The following is a 22,211-nucleotide window of genomic DNA, read 5'->3' as shown; positions in this document are numbered from 1 at the left end:
GACTGGGAGGAGCGAGAGAGCTCGAAAGCGCCGTTTGGCTAATCTGGCCGGTAGGGTTGCCTCTTTTTTTTTTTTTTTTTCCCCTTCCCTTTCTTCTCTCTCTCTCTCTCTCTCTCTCTCTCTCTTTCTTTTAAAAAAAACCCTCCTCGGTCAAATTTGCTATTATTGATGCAAAAAAGAGATCCAGGGACGCCCCGATTCGCTTGGAGCGAAGTCGTCCGAAACCAACACTCCCTTCACACACACACACCTCTCCCCTGCAGGACGAGAGCGCTCTTTTCCGAACGGAAGATCGATTTGGGATTTTTTCCCCCCCTTCTTCTTCTTCTTCTTTTCTTTCCATCCTCTGTACTTCTTTTTTTTTTTCTTCTTTTGCTAGTTTAACCAAATTGGCGGAGTGAAGGAAGGGCGAAAGAGGGATGGCTCGACCTCTTCCTTTGAACCCATCTTTCCTACCCCCAACTTACGGGGTGCTGAAATCCCTGCTGGAAAACCCGCTCAAGCTGCCGCTGCATCACGAAGATGGTGAGAGAGAGAGAGAGAGAGAGAGAGAGAGAGAGAGATCGTGTGTGTGTGTGTGTGCGCGCGCGCGCGTGTGTGTCTAACAGGGGAAGGAGGAGTGTGGCGGTGGGTTTCCCTATTGCCCCCACCCTCCACCCCTCCGCCCCGCTTTATGGTCCTGCGGGTTGTTGTAAGGCTTACAAGCCGTGCGCAAGTTTCACGGAAAGCGGCGATCGAGCCGTGCGAACAGAGGCGCGCGTCTAAAACCCTAGCGTTGCTTTTGGGAATAAGGGCTTTTTGCGCGTCGAGGCGGGACGCGGACAACTCCGCGCAATCTGAAGCGAGCATTTTTGTTTCGGCTCGCCGGAGACTTGCAGGCTTAAAGATCCTTGGGAATTGGTTCTGCTGAATCAAGCGGGATTCATTTCCATGTTAACACGCCTAGGATTACCCCGAGTGGTAACAACGATTCTTTCTAATCCTGCCTCTTTTTGCCTCTCTGTATGTTAGTCGGAGATAAGTCCAACTCAATACACTGGACTTACCCTCAAGTAAGTATGCCTAAAAAAAGCAACAACCCGGCTGCAATAGCTTGCTACTCTTTGCTAAAAAAAAAAAAAAAATAGCGCGTGCGGTGTGTTTATAGTGTAGCGTCAAAAGTGACCGTACTTTTTATCCACCGGATAGTTTATTTTTGGTTGGCAGGTTCCCTGGTACATTGGAGCTGCTCTTTTGGGTAAAGTGCCTTCCCATACCACAATTTGCCAAGATGTCAGAAAAGAGGGAAATTCGGGTCAGAGTGTTTGTATTGTGCACTTCTGAGAAGTAAATCCTCCCCTCCCCCTTTTTTTTTAGTGGCGTTTCTCTCAGGTAAATTGGGATTTTTGCAGTATGGTTTTACAGAATCTAGCAGCTCTTGCCCTTGTTTGATTTAAAAGTCAGAGGATTTAATTTCTGTGGAGGCGATTTTGAAGAAAGTGTATGCCTTGAACTGTAGGCCCTCCCCATACTGCTTTTCTCTGCATTACATGGGGCATACATTTATCCATAAATGTGTACACACAGCTCCCCCCCAATACACATAGACTACTTAAAGCCTATTTTTTTTAAAGAAATCTGGAGAGACTTGTTTCATACATGAATCAGAAATTTTACCGCATTCCTGAAATCAGAACTTGCAGCATGTATTTTCCCCCTAAAGGTACTAGTAAAACCATTAAACTCTAATGCAGTTAAAAGTCAATAATAGCTAAGCATTGTACAGCATTGAACAATTCTCTATGATTTTCTAGGTAATATTCCCTATCACCTATATTTTAATACTTGTGCAGTGTAGTTTAGACTCATCTCATTCCTGTTGAATCAATACATATTTTTTTCCATAAGAAAACCCCAAACACAAGAATAGGATATCAAGATTAATTATGTTGATGTAATGTGTCATTCTGAAAAGAAAGTTTTTGGGGTAGTTCTTTTAGAACTGATAACAACTTGAAATATTTCCAGTGCTGAAAGATTGGATTTACAAATAGTAAATGTTTTAATAAAATATATTTGAAGAGGATGACCAGTTACTGAGAAATGCATTAAGGGTTACTTACACATTTAGGAAGTGGCTGCCAATAGTTATTTGCAGGCATAATAAGTCTAAATCCAATGGATATGAAGAAACAAACTACAAGTTGCACAAAGACCTGTAATTACCATTTTATTGCTACTTTGCTGTAAGAAAAATCCATCAAGGAGGAGGGGGGATTACAATTAATTTTGCAATTTCCTACACAGTGTACAAAAAGTTCTGGTTCTTGGCTTCAAAACAAATGTGCATTTCAAAACAATCCCAGGCATAGGAGTAGAAGAAAGAGGAGATACAAATCTGGAAATGGTTGTAGGAAGAAGCTAAAAAGGGGCTTAATATTTCCAGCCTCTCTATTGCTGCTGCAAGTTTATTTTTAACCAGTCTTGTGAAATGCAGTTGTGACTCCCCTGGGTAATGTTTGGCTTGTTTTATAGCTTCTCATTATGGATTTCTAGTTTCTAAGCAGCAAATGATGAAGATTGGACTAAATTAGGCTATTTTACTAAGATAGCATTTTCAAAATTCCTAACTAGCATGTTCATCTAGATAATTGGGTTTTTTAAAAAATCAGCTGTGGTGATATATTTATTTATATTTAAAATGTGGTATGTTGCCCTTCAAAATTGATTTGAAGCAAGTTAGCAATGCATTACAAACACAATGTGTATTCTGTTCTTCTTAAACCTATTTGAAGTAGTAACTGGTTACATACATTGCGGAAACCATAATCTTGCTTTTATTATTTAGATTCTGTCTAATGTATACAAACAAAGCCACTGTGGTTACTAAACTCTGGCTTATTGTGTTGTGCAATGCCAGTTAGTGGTGGCTTAAATGAAACCATGTTTAATAAAACATTGGCTTAGAACAGATATATAAACCCTACCATTATGAGTAATTTCAATTCTGTAAAATTTGATCAGGCAAATCCCGTATGCCATGTTCCACTATACCCATTTGAGCAATTTTTCTTGTTCCTCATGCTGATGAAATCTTGGAGTGGTGTTGTTTGAAGCTTGCAGTTGCTTGAAGCCAAGAATGCAGATGAATTTGAAGTTAAAAGCAGAGATGGAAAGCATGCATGGCGTTAATGAGCTGAAAAATGTATCCAGAGACTTCAATTGTGTTCCAAACATAGAACCCCAAAAAGAATAAGTACAAAAGGGTTTTCTTTATTTTCTTCCTAGCAAGAAACTAGCTAAAAATTTCCTCACATTTCCTTGCCTTCCCCTTCCCTTTCTAGCATTTTATAAAGAAAAAGACAAAGACAAAAAACTGGATGACGACAGTACCAGTGCCACTGTCCCACAGTCTGCTTTTCTGGGGCCTACATTATGGGACAAGACACTTCCCTATGATGGTGACACTTTCCAGTTGGAATACATGGACCTGGAAGAATTTCTCTCAGAGAATGGCATCCCACCCAGTCCAGTCCAGCACGACCACAGCCCTCATCAGCCAGCTCTTCAGCAACCTACCTCAGCCTCACCACCTGTCATGGACCTCAGCCACAGAGCATCTACATCGGTCCACCCAACCATGGTTTCCCAAAACTGCATGCAAAATACACCCAGGCCAGGTAAAGTAAGAGGTCCTTTGATTATTATTTTTTTTGGCACCATGGGTGAGGAGTTCCACATGTGTGTCACATGGAGCCTTTTCCATTCAGGTTGTGAATATGTGTGAAGTACTGGAGAGAAACTTGATTCAGTGCAAGGAATGGGAGATTAGATCATGCTCCTTGCTTTTCCAGGGTCTCACCCTTACTTCATTCAAAATTTTGATTCATGTTCACCAGTATTGAGTGTTGTCAAAACTCACTCTCAGTGTTTCTCCTTGTTTTGACCGCATACACCTGCAGTATCACAATGTTTGAAAACAACTCATGATATGTAGATTCAAATGCAATTGTTAGAGAGCGCCGTGATGTGGTGCAGTGGTTAGAATGCAGTATTGCAGGCAAACTTTGCCCACTGCCAGGATTTTTATTCTGACTGGCTGAAGGTTGATTCAGCCTTCCATCCTTCCAAAGTCGGTAAAATGAGGACCCAGATTGTTGGGGGGCGATATGGTGACACTGTACAGAGCTTAGAGAGAGCTGTAAAGCACTGTGAAGTGGTATATAAGTCTAAGTGCTAGTGCTAAAATTAAGCAATATACTTATTTCTTGCCCAGTCAGAACCTGAATGAAATCATTAGTTCTATACACGGAGACTGTCATGCATATTCATTTATTATTTTGAGGAGGGGTTGCAATACACAGAATTTGCTAACTCCTGCAGGGAGGTTCTCATTCAGACACATATAAGGAGTGTCATTTTAGAACTTCTGATTCAATATAGCAAGGCTGGTAAGATGAAGAAGGGGACTATTGGAAGAGAGCCAGCACCAGTTCTTCTGTTCCAGTATACTATCTGGACATATTTACATAAATATACTGGATTAATATGAAGCCTTACACTAAAGTCTTCCCATCATGTGATATTTGGAGCAAGGAGGGAAGTCCTCAAACTGAGACAACTCCCTGTGTTATTTGGAGAATGTTTTTTTTCCCAAGAACCACATAAGTAGAGCCACTTGCTATCAGTTGTAGCTTTCTATGTGCAGGGAGCCAACCAGCACTTGCATGTAAAGGAACCATGCTTTGGTTATGCACATGCAATTCCTTACCTAAATGCTGCCATATTGGTGTGGGGAAATGGCTCTCCACATTTCTATGAATTACATGGCAGCTGCCATCTCACATTTAGAATTAATGTCATGTCTGAATGGGTGTTTTGAAAGGTTCATGAGATGTGCTGGAATTGCCTGCATTCCAGATTGCACATCTGTTTACAATGGGTTAGGAACCTGTAGATCTCCAGATGTTGCTGAAGTACGGTTCTTAGCATCCATCACTATCAGCCAGGGTGTTGTAGTTCATTGATATCTGGAGGTAAGGTCTCCAGCTAGAGGGAGGCAACACAAAATGCTAATAGCAGACACTAGCATGTGCTTGAAGGAATAATGGAGAAACACTAGAATTCACAATGAGTTTGAATAGTTCATTCTTCATTGAAGGAAGCTTTGCATAAAAGTAACTACTGTCAGATTTTAATTTTTTTAAAAAGAAGACTTTCTGTGGGAGAATTTTGCAAGTGGTGAAGCTGTTCTTAATTTTGTTAGAATTCAGATTTACTTTAATGAACTGTTGTTACAACAATATCGGCAGTCTCCTAATTACAACATTTCTGAACGGTATGTGATTAATACATCTCATCTGACAGATACTGATACATACAGGAAATATCACAGTCCATTTGTTGGAGTGCCCAGAAGACCACTTGAAAAATCTTCTGGGAACTGAGGACATTCTCTTGAAAATGCCCCTACAGTTATTCTGAAATAATCATAACACTGCTTTAAACATTCCTTATTAAACAGAGAAGCAATTTGGAAACATTTTAAAACTGAGCCTGCAGTCCTAATTATATTTATTAGGACTAATCCCCATGAAAATTGTGGGATATCTAGGTCAGTTCTATTTATGTTTACAAGTTGGTCTGTCAAACAAGCAGTTAGGAAAAGGAGAAATATACGGTGGGGTGGATGAGTTAAGTACCTTGAATTAATACCAAATAGAATTAGGGAAATCTGCACGAAGTGCAATTTGGCCCTATATTTAATTTTCACTTGGGTTATTTATCGCTTATCTGACTTCTGTTGGAAAAGAGCTCATTGTCAACAGCAGGAAACCATGTTATTTGCTCTCTGGTCCTGGGATGGTGAACAAGAGATTGTTGTCAAAGACATATAAATCAAAATAAATCAAGCAGCTAGCATTGAGAGTGGAAAAGAATGGTACAGAAAATCAAAGCCACAAACTGTGTGATTATCAGAAACTGGGAGGAGACTGGTGATCTAGCTGCATTTCTTTGAAAATCAGAGCCAGAATCCTCATTGACATGCACTTCAGTTGATTATTTTTTTTTGAATGAATGTTTATTTCAACTGGAATTGAAACAAGGGGAAGAATTTCAGATGGAGGCAGTATACATTTCTCTGAAAAGCTATTAAATGCTGAGTAGTATGTGATGGGAACGCGGCTGTGAATTGGTTCCAACCAACTAGTTTCTTTGCACATAAGTGAGTATGGCATCCCAAGCACAGTTCCACATATAAAGAAAGTGCTGAGTTGAAAATGTGTGTTTGGTGTGCAGCGCACAACACCACAGTGGCTTGGGCTTCCTGGCCCATGGGCTCTCAGAATCAGGTGTATGATGGAAACTTATCCTGGTGGCTTTTTTTTTTTTGCTTTTGAGTGTAATGATGACGAGTTCCATGTGCGGCTTTTAAAGAGATGTAACTTTTGAAACAGCACTGAAAGAAAACATGATGGAGAGGGTCCCAAAGGTGCTTTTTCAAGAGGCAACTAGACTTTCTGGTTTTTCTTTGAAGACGTTTTGCTTCTCATCCAAGAAAGAGAGGGAGTAATTTTTTTAAGGAGAGAATTATAGGTTTTGGAAGCAGCATTGACTGCAGGAGAAATGTGGATTACATCGAGGGGAAGAAAAAAAGGCAGAAAGCCTAAAAAGGCAGGTGGTCTCTCTGAGCTTGGCTAGTCTCTTCCTGTGAATTTTCTGGCAGGTGCTCCATGAAGGTGCATTGCAGTAGTGGGTTCCACCAGGGGTGAAATGCTCCCGGTTCAGCCCGGTTCAGCCAAACCGGTAGCGATGGTGGCCGGTGGTTCAGAGAACCGGTAGCGATGGTGGCGCGAGGCTCCACCCACCTGCCCGGTCGTCATTACATTACATGTTTTTTACCTCTGTGCATGTGCAGAAGGGTTTGCGCATGCACAAAGGGTTCAAGCGCATGCGGCGCGTGCACTTCCAAACTGGTTGGGAAGGTAAGTAGATTTCATCCCTGGGTTCCACTTACCTTCAGAACCGGGAGCGCGCGTGTGCATGAGAGAAGCGAGCGCGTGGTGCTTCTGCGTATGCACAGAGCATCCATGATGATGTCCGGGCAGGTGGGCGGAGTCTCCCGCTGCCGCCATTGCCGGTTTGCCCAAACCGGGATGAACCGGTAGAAACCCGCCACTGGTGCATTGGCAAGAATCATTTCCCTTTCTCACTTGTGGATTCTGCCTGACATCTCAAACCTGGTCCTTTATGCTTTCTATTCTTAAGAGGTCAAGGAAAGTTTTTTTTTCCCAACTAAAAGCTGCACAGGGTTTAGCATTATGGAAGCACTTTGAGACACCCCATGGTGGTATCACATGGCTTCCCCACACATCAAACTCTTGCAAAAAAGACTAGGCAAGCATCACCTTTGGTGGGTAAATCTTTCCATTGGCAGGGAGGATTTGGTGTAGTAATGCTTCCAAGACAACTGTTTCTGCCACATGTGTTCTCAGATGCTACACCACACTCAGGATTGTGTCAGGTTCCCTCTATATCTTTGAAATGACTCTATGATGCGCCTCAATGGCCAAGCACAGGATGGAGGGTAGAGAAAATTATTAGAATGATAATCCTTCCCTTCACCCTACCTTTTTGGGAGAGCAGGAAAAGCAGCCAATCTTTACATGGTCACCTGTCAAGATTCATTTGCAACCTCTTTTACAAATCAGGCCTGGCTAAGATTGGTTGATTTTAGAAAACACCCCGCCCTCTCTCCCGCTGTCCCAGTGGTTGAGGAATTTCAAAACACACTTCTAAATTGTCCTACTGCCAAAAGTTATTTTGATTGCAGGTTTTGTTGTTAGCATCCACAAATGCCCCTCCTATTTAAAAAATCATGCCCAAAGTTTCCTTAGAATCTCCAGGCTGTAAGCCAAGTATTTATTTTCAGTCTAGATCTGCAACATGAACAATACAACAAAGCAATGGAGACTTTGCCATAAGCAAGAGTTTCTTTCTTTCCCTCACCTCAAATGACCCAGCAAGCACATATACATTTGGAACTACAGGGTCCAAGGTTACAATGAGTTGATGTGTTGCCTGTCAGAATTCACATTAGAAATGACTTAAGTAATGAAGCTCATGCTTTCTAGGTTCAAGGACAATTTGCCACAGTCAATTCACTGCGGCCAACTCGCCATGGGCCAACTCGCTGCAGGACAAGAATAATGCTAATTTCAAATAAATGGTAAAATAGAATGATTAAAGAAATGATGCAAAAGGAGGGATAAAATGTAATGTGAATGACAAATATTAAAATATTTTAAAAATTATTTTAAATACGCAAGTTGAATTATTGAATTTTCCTGTGGCGAGTTGTCCCATAGCCAGTTGGCGATGGCAAGTTGTCCTGTAGCGAATTGGCTGTGATGAACTGGCCATGGCAAGTTGTCCACAGTGAGTTTGCTGCGGCAAGTTGTCCCATTCTGTGCTTTCTATTCAAAAGAAGAGAACTTCTTTTCCCCACTGTTTTAGTTCAAAAGATCATGTAATGAACTGGGGTCACAATTTGAGGGGTTGATTGTGTGACCCATGCCCCCTAGACTTTCCCCAGCATGCTGACTAGGAAGTGGATGATGGGCAAGTAGCAACAGGAGTTGGTACTTTTAGTGTCTTGGCACTGGGGGTGGGTTCTTCTTACCTTTACTACTGGTTCGCAATGGGGCCGTGCGTGCACTTTTCTGATGACATTGGGGTCGGTGGGCGAAGCCTCCCTTCGGTTTTACTACCGGTTCTATAGAACTGGGGGCAACCTACCACTGATAATAAGATAATAAGAACAGAGGGCAGAGTAATTAATTTAAAATTCCCAGGATGCTCCTGTCTCTCTGGGAAAACCAAAACAGTGACTTCCATGACTTTGCCAAATGGTGGTTGCAGTGGCTTTATGTGCTGGTGAGCCAAACTCTGAAATGTGTACAAGACGTTTCCCCAACTTTTAGAAAGGAAGGATGTAGATGGACACAGATTCACATATCTCTGCTAACTTTCTTCTGTTTATGGCAATTTGGGCATTAAAAAAACAATGGAAGTTATTTTGAATTCTGATTGCAATATTGGATTGATTAAAAAACACAAATCTTGAATTGGCAGATGATTGAAAAGAAGAGTAAATTTGGACAAGTGATTCCTTTACATGGTGTACCCATTTGTTGCTTGAATTTGGCTACTGAAAGAAAAAATAAGGTGTCAAGAATTCAACATAGATCTCCAACCTTTATGGGGAGGAAGTATGTACACATTCTCTCTGCTGGATAGAAATGAACAATGATGCCAAAACCGTTAGGGTTTATTTTATTTCCTTATTGCAAATATTTGTACACTGCTTTCCATTATATATCAAGAAGCTGTTTACATTGAAGTAAAATGAAATTCAGTTTTATGTCTGGCTTTTTTATATTTTTACTGTTCTGTGAAATAAGATAGGGGAAGACACAGTTCTCTATATTGTGTACTTGATTACATTCTGATGATGATTTGATAATTGCACTGAACCTTTTGAGTTATGTAGTAAGTGTGTATTGTCTCGTATCATTTGAGGGGATTCTGTGTTTTTCCATCTCTTGATTTCCCCAGTTTGGCACTCTTTCAGAAGTGTTGGGATTGCGACTTGCAGAATTCCCAGTGGGTATCTTTTGGGGGGTTTGGTACCATCTGCAGGTAGTGTTCTGGAGACCTTACCCTAAAATAATTGGTGCAGACAGTGATGGGAAAAACAAAGCAAAACAAGAATTTGGGGAAAAGAAACAGAAACATTCATGGAAAGATGTGAAAATTTAAGAACAGTGATGAAATGGGAGGGGGGGATTGATCCTTTCCCCCTTTTTGGAGGATATGGTGCCTTCATATCCCTGGAAGAGAAACAGCAGGCTGGGAGAGGCCAATATACATAATGAAATCCTACCTCTGTCTGTCTTCAGTCATTATGTTGAAAGCTTACTAAAAATTGGAGTATGAAGCCAACTTATGTTGTCAGAGTGAACATAGCTTGTTTTCCTGAAGCTCAGCTTTGGCATCTTTATAACACCAGGCCTCCACACTGGAAGACAAAATAAAAATAAATAGAAGTTTCCCAGAGCAGGCATATGCCTGGATGCCAAAAATCTTCGTAGAAAACTTGTCAAATGTTATGAAACACAGGTAGCATGAATATTGGACAGAACTGAAAATAAAAATTCCAGATGTTGTACTTGAAGGCTAGAAAACACAGGGCCATTGGTGATTCTTGTAGCTTTGTGTTAGAATTGAGGACATTTCTCCTTTTAAAAAAAATTGATGGGGAGATGTTATGCTGGCATCTGAAAATTGATAAACTTAGTGAAAAGAATCCTATCTTTTTTTCCTGCAATTGTTGGTCATTAAATGCCAAGGTTTGTAGAAATCTATTGGAAAGCCACTTCGTTACTATGGAGCCCACAGCAACAATGAAATGCAAAGAATAGTCAGGATGAAAATATTCAGTGTGTTCTTGGGTACATGCCCATTGAGGTCCAAGTGGGGCCTGACCGTCATACATGTAATGCAAACACACCCAGCATTTCTGCACTGGGTTTCTGGCAGCCATTGAGGGATTCCTTGTAAAAGAGAGCAGTAAAGAAAGTATTCCTTGGCGATAGGACGTATGAAATGTGCTGTGCTTTTCCTGGAACTCATAAGAAGTATCAACATGGTGTATCAAAGACAGATATTAATTGTAGATATTAGGTGTAAATCATGTGCAGAATATACCAGGTTTAGTCCTGGTCCTTTCTGATATAAAGCATCAGATTGAGAGGAAAACTTTGGATTGGAGAATCCCAAGAATTGGTGTCAGAGAATGAGGATAGCTGAGCTGGTTGGATCAAAGCCAGTTTGGTCTAGTGATTAAGACACCAGGTTAGAAGCCAGGAGGTTGTGAATTCTAAGAATTCTTCTTAAGCATGAAAACAGGCTGGGTGACTTTGGGCCAGTCCCACTTTCTTAGCCCAACTCACTCACAGGGTGGTTGGTGTGGGGAAAATAGGAGGAAGAAGGACTATTATGTGTGTTCATCGCCTTGAACTATTTATCAAATGAATAAAGGCAGAATAAAAGTAAATAAAACAAACTTGCAGTATTAGCCTTCTCAAACAGGTACCTGCATTATGTTTTCTGTATATATGGACTATAGACTCCATCATTCTTAAGCCAACATGTTCCTGGCCAGGGCTAGCAAGAGATGATGGAATGAGTTTAGTCCAGGAGTCTCCAACCTCGGCAACTTTAAGACTTGTGGACTTCAACTCCCAGAATTCCTCAGCTGGCTAAGGAATTCTGAGAGTTGAAGTCCACAAGTCTTAAAGTTGCAGAGGTTGGAGACCCCTGGCCTAGGCAACCTATGAGGGTGCCCAGCTAGTGAAATTAGCAGAATTTTATATGATATTTCTTTCTCTAGTTCATAACATATGTAGTAACACAACAGAAGATAACCATTTCTTGCATACTTCCTACCAAATTGTTACCAATATAACAGTGCTCATGGCAAATTATACTTCAGTAGATTTTATTCAAATGGATACGCTTTGTATGTGACATTTTACTCTAGAATTCTCATTTTCCCATGCTAGCTACTCTTAACACTCCATGAAATCATGTGGGGTTATCCCCAAATTCTCCAAAAAATAAAATAAAATAGTAACAGCAGACTAGAAATGGCTCAACTCGGTTACTTACCTATGTATTCAAGTTTTTGTGCTCTTTCTCTTTTTTAGAGACAAAATCTTTCTTTATTGCAGTTTCTTCCAATAGCTGAAACAGCCTCTTAGGCCAAATCTTATTCCATTCCAAAGTTCCTCTGAACAAATTTTCAATTTTTGTTGCCACTTCAGGCATATTCATCTAACAGATTTATTATTTCTGATTAAATTTTCAGGCAGAATGGTGGCCATTTCTAGATCCCAGTTTCTTCTGTTACCCCAAATTGTGTCTGTCTCCATGACTCCTCCCTGCCCCCACTTTGCTCTGCAAAAGGCCAACGTTCTATTTTTTTTAAATTAAAATGATGTTTTTATAACAAAATTAAGTTAGATGAGCAGGAAATTTGACCGGCATCAAGGGAGGAATTGGCAAGCACACGCATTTCCTGTTTCTGAAATAAAAGTACAACAGAGCTACATACAGCAGACTCATCCCAATGCCTCTGATCAAATGCTTACTCCTTGTACGGGTCGTGGGTAGAGGTCAAGGGGGCAGCCAGGAATATTGCCCATATTTTCCAGTTTCCCTGATATGGGTAAGACATTGTCCAAATGTTCTGGTAAATTTCAAAAATCTTTCCATCAGTGGGAAACAAACTGATCTATGAGTCATAGATACAAACTGGCAATTTTGCTTATTAGATAAATGATATAGTGAATTATTTCAGAAAGGTATATTTTAGGACAAAAGCCACCCCTTGGTTTAATCTGTAGAATAAGGCAGTAGAAAATTAGTTTAAAAAAATAGCCTGTAATTATGAATAGTAGAGTGTTTGAGTGGACTGAGCAAAGGTAAGTTCTGCTTCAAGTTCAGCCTCAATTCTCATTAATTTGGTTTGGGCTTAGGACAAGATTCCCACAGTATGAACCATCCCAGTTACTAATATCTTGTTTAGTGATTCCCTTTTGTCCCTGTTTAAGGGACAAAATGTCTTCTGGCTGAGGGGTGGGAGCAAATAAAGAAAAAATTCAGAAATCAGGTCCCTCTTCCTTATTGTGTTGTCAGGGAGGGAAAGAGCTGTAAGCTGCCTCTGATCTTGAAACTGTCTTGGATGTGCACATACTTCTTCTGAATTGTTATATCCGGGTAACCTAAACAGTCCCCTTTATGGTGCAGTTCACCCAATTCTCAATCCTGGCTTGTTTTGATTTCTGCTGCCTGCCTTTTGCCTCCTCTGTATGTCATTTTCCGTATAACCCAGCTTTATATTGATTGTTTCTGAAGCATTGATGTTGCACGGCGATTGCAGATAACCCATATATGGTGCTGCTGTTTTAAAGGTTTCCTGGTCCTTGGACTCTCTGCATGGGTTGCAGAGGAAGCTAACCCATCAATCAGGCCTTTTCCAGATCTTTTCACATTGGCTCGTGCTGAAGGGTTGAGGGTGGTGGTGAAGGAGAAACAACTGATTGGTTTATTTCTTGGATCTGTGGAGAGTGTGTATTTCTCTGAAACAGGAAGGCAGATGCATCAGGCAGATACATCCCTTTATTGGTACCTCTCGTGTCCAGATCTAGAGAGAACCTTAAAGCAAAATGGAAAAGTTTGGCAGTACTAGATGTTCTGTGCAGTGACGATAGAGAGTGTGGGGAGGAAAGTCATATTACCCACTCCTCCCTTCCTTTCTCTCTAGTTTGCCAGAGACTGCAGTTTAGATCAAAAAGCGATGTGGAATAGATGTAGGCAAATTTAAAAATAGATTCTCCTGGGTGTGAGGGAAGAAAATTGCTGAATGCACAAACTGGAGAGGAAAACGTCCATGTCCTTTTCTGATCTAGAGAAGTGAATTGTAATGTTCCCAATAAAAATTTAATTAATCACTTTACCCTTAAGTAAAGTGTTTACAAAACATGGAAATGGTAAGGCGTATCGGGGTGTTGGGAGGGATGATTAAATCTGAAAATCAGTAGTTTTCAGGGCAGCTGAGAGAGGCAATATAGCTGAATGGAAATTTGCTTGGACAATTCTGTTGTGTGGGAGATACATAGAGTAATTCTACAGGTAGTCCTCTACTTACGACCACAATTGAGCCCATAATTTCTTTTGTTAAGCGAGATAGTTAAGTGAATTTTGCCTCATTTCACGACCATTCTTGCCACAGTTAAGTGAGTCACTGCAGTTATTAAGTGTTAAATTGTTAACACAATTGTTAAGTGAATTTGGCTTCCCCATTGACTTTGCTTGTCAGAAGTTCGCAAATGGTGATCATTTGACCCCAGGGCACTGCAACTGTCATAGATATGAGTCAATTGCCAAGTGTCTGAATTTTGATCATGTGACTATGGAGATGCTGCAATGGTTGTGTCAAAACCGGTCATAAGGCATCTTTTTCAGTGCTGTTGTAATTTCAAATGGTCACTAAACGAACCGTTGTAAGTTGAGGACTACCTGTACTTTCTGTTCACTGTCACGGGGCTAACCCAGTCAGACTTTACTATGATATAGTGGTGAAATGCTTTGAGTAAACGAACCGTTGTAAGTTGAGGACTACCTGTACTTTCTGTTCACTATCACGGGGCTAACCCAGTCAGACTTTACTATGATATAGTGGTGAAATGCTTTGAGTAAAGCTGGGGAAGATACAAGTGCGCAATCCCAGTCAGTTACAAAGTTCACTGAGAAACGACTAGAACAAGTCAGAGGCTAATTTCAGGTGTCTCACTAAGATAGAAACCAGACTCGTACAACTTAAGGTTCTCAGACAGAGTTCTCCAAAGTGGTCAGTATTGAGCCCCATGAGTAGAAGGGACACACCAAGGAGGTCAGTGTTGTTGTTGTTATTAGTAAGTAGTAGTAGTAGTAGTAAACAATATTCATTTAATTATTTTCATATAATAAATGCTTGGGGGTTTATGAATAGTCTGAAACCTCAAGAAGGAATTGATGAGTTGAAGAGTTTGGAGACCTCTGCTTTAGGGCCCTTGCCTTCTATCTCCCTACTTGAGCACCTCCAAAACTGTCCACCAAATTTTACTTTGTCAGAAGAGAAAAATTATTGAATATGCTAGTTATAATTATGTGCTCTATATTTGATTATTTTAATGTTAACAGTATTTGAATCAGTGGTGGGTTGCCCCCGGTTTGGACCTGGTTCGCAAGAACCAGTAGTAGAACCGGTGTGAGGCCCTGTCCACTGCCCCGGATGTTGTCATTGGAGATCTGCGCATGTGCAGAAGCAAGGTGCTCATGCAAATGAAGGGAGCGCACATGCGCGATCCCGTTGCGAACCGGTATGTAAAGGTAAGTAGAACCCACCCCTGATATGAATGTAAATTCAGTTCAATCTAAATATTTTTTTCTGGTCTCACCTGATTATTTTCAAAATATAGCCTCTGAGCCTTCAGAGCCTTCAGAGATCTGGTGCAAATCACACACTTTACAAACCACAAGAGCCGGATTCATACCTCATACCACAATCAGACAACAGCTTTATTGGATATTATTATTAAGCAATGTAGAGACAGAGAAAGAAATCATGTGCATTTTCCAGATATGAAAAAAAATAGTATAAAAATATAAAGAGGGAGACAAGTTGGTACTGTGCTCTTTGGCGTGGATAAATTTAGTTTTAGTGTGGAAATTAAGTGAACGGACACATGATAAATCAGTGGTCAGATAATCCTCAGCTTTTTTTTTTTTTTCACCCAGGCTGTTACTTTTCATTAGGCACAGAACTTAGAATTATTCATGCAACTATTTGTGCAGAAAGCAAGGGAATTATGTGATGGGAATCACTCTACAGATAGACGTGTGAAATAAGGCTGGTGTATGTGGATATTTGATTTTTAACAGCAGGGATATGCAAAATCCATACGTGAAGCTTTTCACAGCAGGGAAGAAAAATGTTCACCTGCTAATTGCATCAGATATAGATGCTACTAAAGGCACAACTACCACCATTTCACAAATTTTGTTTATTTAAGTCCATATAGAGACTGTTTGACCTTAACAATTCTGATAGCTTAAAGAGAGAAAGAGAGATATAATCAGACCAACAGCCAGTCCACCTGCCAACAGGAAGATTAAGTCAAGCAACAACATCCAACTTTTTAATACTTATTAAGTTGGGGGCAACATTGATCTGAAGAAGGATGTCATGGCAGAGGGTAAACCTACTGAAAAGGCTCATCTCCTGGGTCTCATAAGATCACATTGTATAGTCAATAAAGCCAAAAATGTGCCAGCTGTGCCTGATCTCTCAGGTGACTTAGCTTGAAGATCCTGGGATGTCATCTAATGGGTATTGGTGCATTAGTGATTATGAGTTTGCCAATAAAGAATCTAGGTAAAGGCTTATGTGGAGGATAAGGGGTGAAACTCTGAATGTCCCACTTTCAATAATTCTACACAAGACCAAACAACTGTCTTATTTCATGCACAGGAATTTGTATATTTCTTGGTGGGTGGGAATGTCCAAATCAGACTTCTCCAACTTGTCTCCCCTCTGAAGAGTTATATCGTAATTCTCAGCCAGCATGTATTACAGTTCCAATAGATCAGGAGTCTCCAAACTTGGCAACTTTAAGACTTGTGGACTTCAACTTCAACCATGCTGGGTGAGGAATTGAAGTCCATGGTTCTTAAAGTTGTCAAGTTTGGAGACCCCTGCAAAAGACACCTATATAGGGAATAAGGAGACCCCTGCAATAGATGTAGAGGCACCTGAATGTCCTCATATTCCTCTTCCACTACAATAATCTCTTTTCTTTCCAAAATGTCAGTCAAGGTTCAGTCTTTTCTACATCCATTTATCTTAAATAGATCTTAAATAGAGATTGCAACTCATGTTCTAGATCGCTGCAAGAAGCAGAATAGTGAGAAATGAGAATACATCGGAGATTGTAAAATATATTCTGTAAACATCCAGCTGTGAACATTCTGGAAATAAATCTACATTTTCACGACAAGAGGTGATTTCTAATTAATGATTTACTTCACACAGCATTTAGAATGTAGCACACATGTGTGTATTTATTTAACTGAAGCATATTTTGCCTTCCTTTGGCTGACAAGGACTCCCCAAAATCAATAATATGATAGCCCCTGCAGGCATGAAATCTATCAGCTGCAACATCAAAAAGAAGGGTTTTTGGAAGAAGCAAGTACAAACACTAAGTTGTTTGGTAGGAAGCTCTTATTGCAACCAGTTGGTATAGAAACAGTCAGCAGAGGAAAGTTGCCAAAAGTTGCCGATCTAATAGCATGATTCTTCCTCCTTTCTCCCCCTTTCCTCAGTGTCTATCTGTTGCCTAGTGCTGTGAGAAAACAATATTTATAATTAAAATCTAAAAATGTCTCCGATGGAGAGAAATCCATACTTTTAGGCATGACCACTGGAATCTCTGCCGTATGAAATTGTGAAATGAATACGACGGGGTGGGAGACTTGTAGTCCTCCAGATGTTAAATGAGCCACAGTTCCCAGAAGTCTTCAGCTGTACTGCCAAAGGTTAAAAAAAGAAAAGATGTTGGCAATTGTAGCTCAACAACACCTGCAGGACCAAAAGGTTCTCTTATCATTGTTGTATATTTACAGTGCATATAAATACTGTAATTGATCGGAGCAGAGTGAATTATTGTTGTTTGGACACTTCCAAGTCTGTGAGTAAATGATTTTAGGAGGATTGTCGGTAGTTCCTTCTTGTAAGACTGTTTTTTGGTTCCTACTATCTTGTTTCCTGCTGGCCTCTTTTTTGATTGCCTTTGATTTTTCCAGGCATCAGGATCTTTCCCAGTGATCTCTGCCTTTGCATCACATGTCCAAAATATTTAAGCTTTAACTTTGTTATTAGTGTAGTTGGAAGATTAGCAAGAGTCTGACTGTGGTGTGCCAAGTTCTAGAATTGTTCAACTTATAAAGTTTTCTATTAGGGTAGAACAAGACCAACCTTTTAAATAGTTAAAACAAGATGTCCGGGTCACCCTAAAGACAATATCTTGGAATTGTTTTTGTTACTATAAAATAAGATTATTTCTCTGGAGCCCTTTGCTTATATTTTTATTTTGTTTTATTGCTGCCCAAGGCCCCTTCTTTGAATTTTCTCAGCCCCCTTCCTTTTCTTTTCTCCCTTTGATCTGCTTGCCAACATCAAACATGGTAATTCTCAACTTCTCCAAGTTCAAATTAAGGAGCCTCAGTAACATTTTTCATTTTGGAAGGATGTCCTTTTATTTTCCCCTCCTGATGTAGACTTCAGGAAAAACTTGCAGTTGCTGTATTGATTGTTTTGATGGATGGGAATACCTTGTGAGTTTTAGGTCTTTTATTACAGTTTTTATATTGTTTTTGCCTTGTTTTTTTTTTTTACATTATTATAGCATTGTTTTGTTGTTGTTTATACAGTATTTGTTTTAATTATTTGTAAGCTGCCCAGAGTCATGTATATGAGATGGATGGCTATATAATTTTGATTAATAAATACCTCAATCCATAGTGAGTGGAAGAAAGCTGATGTGCCCTGCTCATCGCCATAGTGTATCAGCTGGGTTAAACTCAGTTTGCTCCTGTTGGCCAGGGGAGGAGAGAATAAATAAATAATTCACACAAGCCCAATAGGACCTTGGATAACCCTGTTAGATCTGCAGGGCTTGATAGCTGGCAGGACAGCAAGCTAATAATTAGAGAAGGAAAACTTGCCAGGTGCCTCTAAATCAATGTGTTCTTTCGATTAGCTTGTGCACTTGTCACTGGCAGATGTCAGAAGCAAGCTACAGCGATAAATGAGTTGTGACAAAATGTCCTCCTCTGATGTGTAGCCGTATAAATAGAAGGCTGCATGCATGGATTTTTGGCAGAAAATCTCTCATTGACGATGCTGAAAGGGCTGTAGCAAACTTTTTACCCAATTATCCTTCAAGAGCCTAGCCAGCAAAGTCTTCTCCTCTCTGGAACATGACTGGGGACAATAGGTCAGAGATTAAGCGCTGGGTGTTTTCTTTTCTTTTCTTTTTTTAATTAAAAAAAAAAGAAAAGAAAAGGCAGCATCTTGGTGCTACTTAATTTAAGGGCTACATAGTTGAATGCAGCTTGCGAACCCATAGCAGAAAACAAAATTAAATGCATTGCTTCGCATGGCAAGGATACTGAAGCATCCCCCCCCCCAAGCTGTGGTCTATGTGTTCAGCTAGAAATGATGGGTTTTACAAAGGCTTTCTTAGAGGCTTTGTTCAGGTAGTCCAGTAATCCTGGGATAGAACAAAATTTATTGTTGGGGGTCCAAGAACCACCCTTGACTTTTGAAGGGCAAGTCAGGGATTGAAATGTCAACAGTAGGCGGAATCAGGACCAAAAAAAAAAAGGACTAGATCTAGTTCAGGTAATCTGACTGGATTACAGTTGCATTCATTAAATAACCTCTGTAGTTATTTAATGGTATGGTTCTCCGTGTAATTTATAATGTCTCTTTTTTTCTTATTTAGAATTGCAATTCAAGTTGCAATTTGGCCATTATCTCTGGGGGGCCATGGGTTTTGTGTCTCCATCAGAAGCCAAATACAGTGCAGAGTTCTTCTTGCAATAATAAATAAACATTTCCTTACAGCAGACAGTATGATTTAACCAAAGTTCGTTCAGTAAGCTGGAATGTTTGCTCTGCCTAAAAATGGCTACTATCAAAAAAAAAAAAAAAATGAAATAGGATCCTTTTAGGACAATTTTTAAAAAATGTCTTGTTTTCTCTTAGTGCTGTAATATCTTGCATTTAACTACAAAAGTGAGGATTGAAAAAAAAAGGGCTTAATTCTGTCCATTATTCTTATTCTGGTTGTTGTATAGCACAATAGTGTCAACTTGCTATGAGATAATGTAGGATTTGGGCAGACCTTAATCATGCTTAGTAGCCTGGTCCAATGAGGTCAAGAAGAAATCTGTTCACAACTTCATTTCTGAAAACCACTATCTCAGCTTGTGTGATGGAGACCCTGCATTTCAGCATTCCTTCTGTGCAGTCAGATGGTTGTAATGGTGTGTGTGTGTGTATGTCAGAGAGAGAGAGAGAACAGAGAGAGAGAGAGAGAGAGAGAGAGAGAGAGAGAGAGAGAGAGGGAACACAAAAGAACATGAGAGAGAGAACACGCGAGCTTACAAGAGAGAGAGAACATGAGAGAGAACATGAGAGAAGAGAACACGAGAGAGAGTACACAAAAGAGAACATGAGAGAGAGAACACGAGAGAACACAAGAGAGAGAGAACACGAGAGAGAGTACACAAAAGAGAACATGAGAGAGAGAACACGAGAGAACACAAGAGAGAGAGAACACGAGAGAGAGAACATGAGAGAAGAGAACACGAGAGAGAGAGAGAACATGAGAGAAGAGAACATGAGAGAGAGAGAGAGAGAGAGAGAGAGAGAGAGAGAACTCAGGATATAAACATATGTTTCCGTGTTTAAATACCACATACATAAGCAGAATTTCTGAGGCAGCAGATGGGATTGCTAGGCCTTGTTTGATAGACCTCTCGTGGGCTCGGGAGGTGGATGCCTGACAGAAATGATGGATCCATTTGTGTGCTAAAGAAAGCACTACCTGTCAATCACTGCCTTTCCACTACTTGAGAGGTACAAAAGCCCATCCAGTAGCAATTTAAAATCAGCCTGTTCAGTATAGCATGAATTCTTTGGCTGTCTATCCTTCCTCTCAGAAAGAGATGCATGATTTTCTAGTACCAAGCAGTCATAGAACAATACAGTTCACAGCTATGGATATCAGTGTGGGCTCTGCTGACAACTTCTTCCAACTGCTTTTTATAGTCAATTCATGCAAAATAGGGTGCTGTTAAGAAGCAATAGTAGCTTCTTCATGGCCTGATCTTTAGAATGAACTACTGTAGCCTCTAAGAAGAGATTATTATTGACATTATTGATTATTCTTGCCTCCAGAATAATAGTGGAATATATACCCCCAAGTCTGTTATATGAAATAAGCATCATTTTTGCTGTTATTAATCAGAGAGGTATTGATGTATCTTTTATTTTATTTATGGCAGTGGTGAAATCCAATTTTTTTTACTATCGGTTCTGTGGGCGTGGCTTTGTGGGTGTGGTGTGGCTTTATGGGCGTGGCTTGGTAGATGTGGCAGCGGAAGGATACTGCAAAATCCCCATTCCCACCCCACTATTGGGGGAAGGATATTGAAAAATCTCCTTTCCCACCCCACTCTGGGACCAGCCAGAGGTGGTATTTGCCAGTTGTCCGAACTACTCAAAATTTCCGCTACCGGTTCTCCAAAACCTGCTGGATTTCACCCCTGATTTATGGTCTCCCATCTATCTTAACATAACTCTGGGTGGCTCACAACAACATAAAGCACACACACACCACACACACACATACACAAACTAAATGATTCCTTGCAACCCAGGGATTGTATCATTCTTATTACAAATATACAGGCTCAACTCATCTTGACCCAATGTGTTATGGAGTAGTAGGCTTTCTTTTCATCTAAACTCTGTTTGTAGGAGATAATGGCTCCAGGTAAATTGGTGGCAATCCAACAGTGCGCTCTGTTGTGTATTTAGAGAAGAAAGCATCAAGTACTTGCAACAGCAAGAAATACATCCAGCTTTTTATGCAAAACAAATATTGGTTCCCTGCTTGGTACAATTAACTTCGGCTACAAATTCAGCCCTGTGTCACAGAAAAACTAAGTGTCCTAATAAATAAATAAAAATTTAGAAGTCTCCTTCCTAATTATGCTTCTTCGAAATAGCAATTCAATGAGCTTTGCGGAGTTTAAATTTGGATCTTTCGTCTTACTAAAAGCTGTTCCTGCGTGTCACAAGTGAGGAATATGCCCATCTTTCATACTCCCTGGCATTCCCCAGGCCATGCACTTCTTTTCTAATAATCCATTTGGGAAATAGAGAAGGAATTAAGAACAACTATGTTTGTTGTTATTGTTTTGGAAGTGAGATGCAAGCACTCAGCAGGGGAAAAAAATGAGGCCACTGTGCTGGTTGGGAAGGGAACCGAGAGAAAAAGTTGGAAGGAGGGGGAAAGGAAGGGTTTGGTTTCCCTCCAGTTGTATAGAAGTTGTGCAATTTAAGAATCGGATTAACCTGGTATGACTTGGTTTTTCTGCCAAAGTAGATAGGTTAAGTTTCTTGGCACAGGGCACAGTACAGTACATTATGTGCTGTAAATATGGGTGTGTCAGCCTCGGGTTTTAATGCCACAGAAGTCTTAGAGGCTAATATTCTGCAGCTGTGCAGCGCGGAACAGACTTCCTTTAGCTTTTGCCAGGAGAGTTAACTGCATTGTTTGGGTGCGTTGTGGTTCCTTCTTTCCTGCAGCAATCAAATCCGCCCAAGAAGCTTGCAAACAGAGCAGTCTGATGTGAAAACCAAGGGGTCATTTGCATAGAAGGTTTTCCCATTCATGATTTATGGCCGAATATTTTTTTTCCCCCTCCTGTGCCACCAAACTAAATATGGCCGCAGCATGCTTGTAAACTTGGGGGTTGTTCCAAGATGG

The 22,211-nt window shown here is 40.3% G+C and overlaps 1 protein-coding gene across 2 annotated transcripts in view; it reads left to right on the top strand.

Annotated features, from left to right (window-relative positions):
• Nucleotides 1–150: 150 nt before the first annotated feature.
• The window catches only part of HLF (HLF transcription factor, PAR bZIP family member), a 63,748-nt gene continuing 41,687 nt past the window's right edge, over nt 151–22,211 (top strand). For both annotated transcript variants that reach the window (XM_070937794.1, XM_070937793.1), the window contains exons 1-2: nt 151–525; nt 3,324–3,659. In XM_070937794.1, coding sequence (XP_070793895.1) covers nt 420–525; nt 3,324–3,659 — 442 coding nt within the window. In that variant the 5' untranslated portion in view covers nt 151–419. The remainder of the gene's footprint in view (nt 526–3,323; nt 3,660–22,211) is intronic.

The sequence above is a fragment of the Pituophis catenifer genome, unplaced genomic scaffold (assembly GCF_029215685.1).
Source record: "Pituophis catenifer annectens isolate HBS135680 unplaced genomic scaffold, rPitCat1.0.hap2 SCAF_2, whole genome shotgun sequence".
Taxonomy (NCBI): domain Eukaryota; kingdom Metazoa; phylum Chordata; class Lepidosauria; order Squamata; family Colubridae; genus Pituophis; species Pituophis catenifer.
Note: the sequence above shows the minus strand (reverse complement) of the source record. Positions and strands in the feature narration are given on the sequence as shown.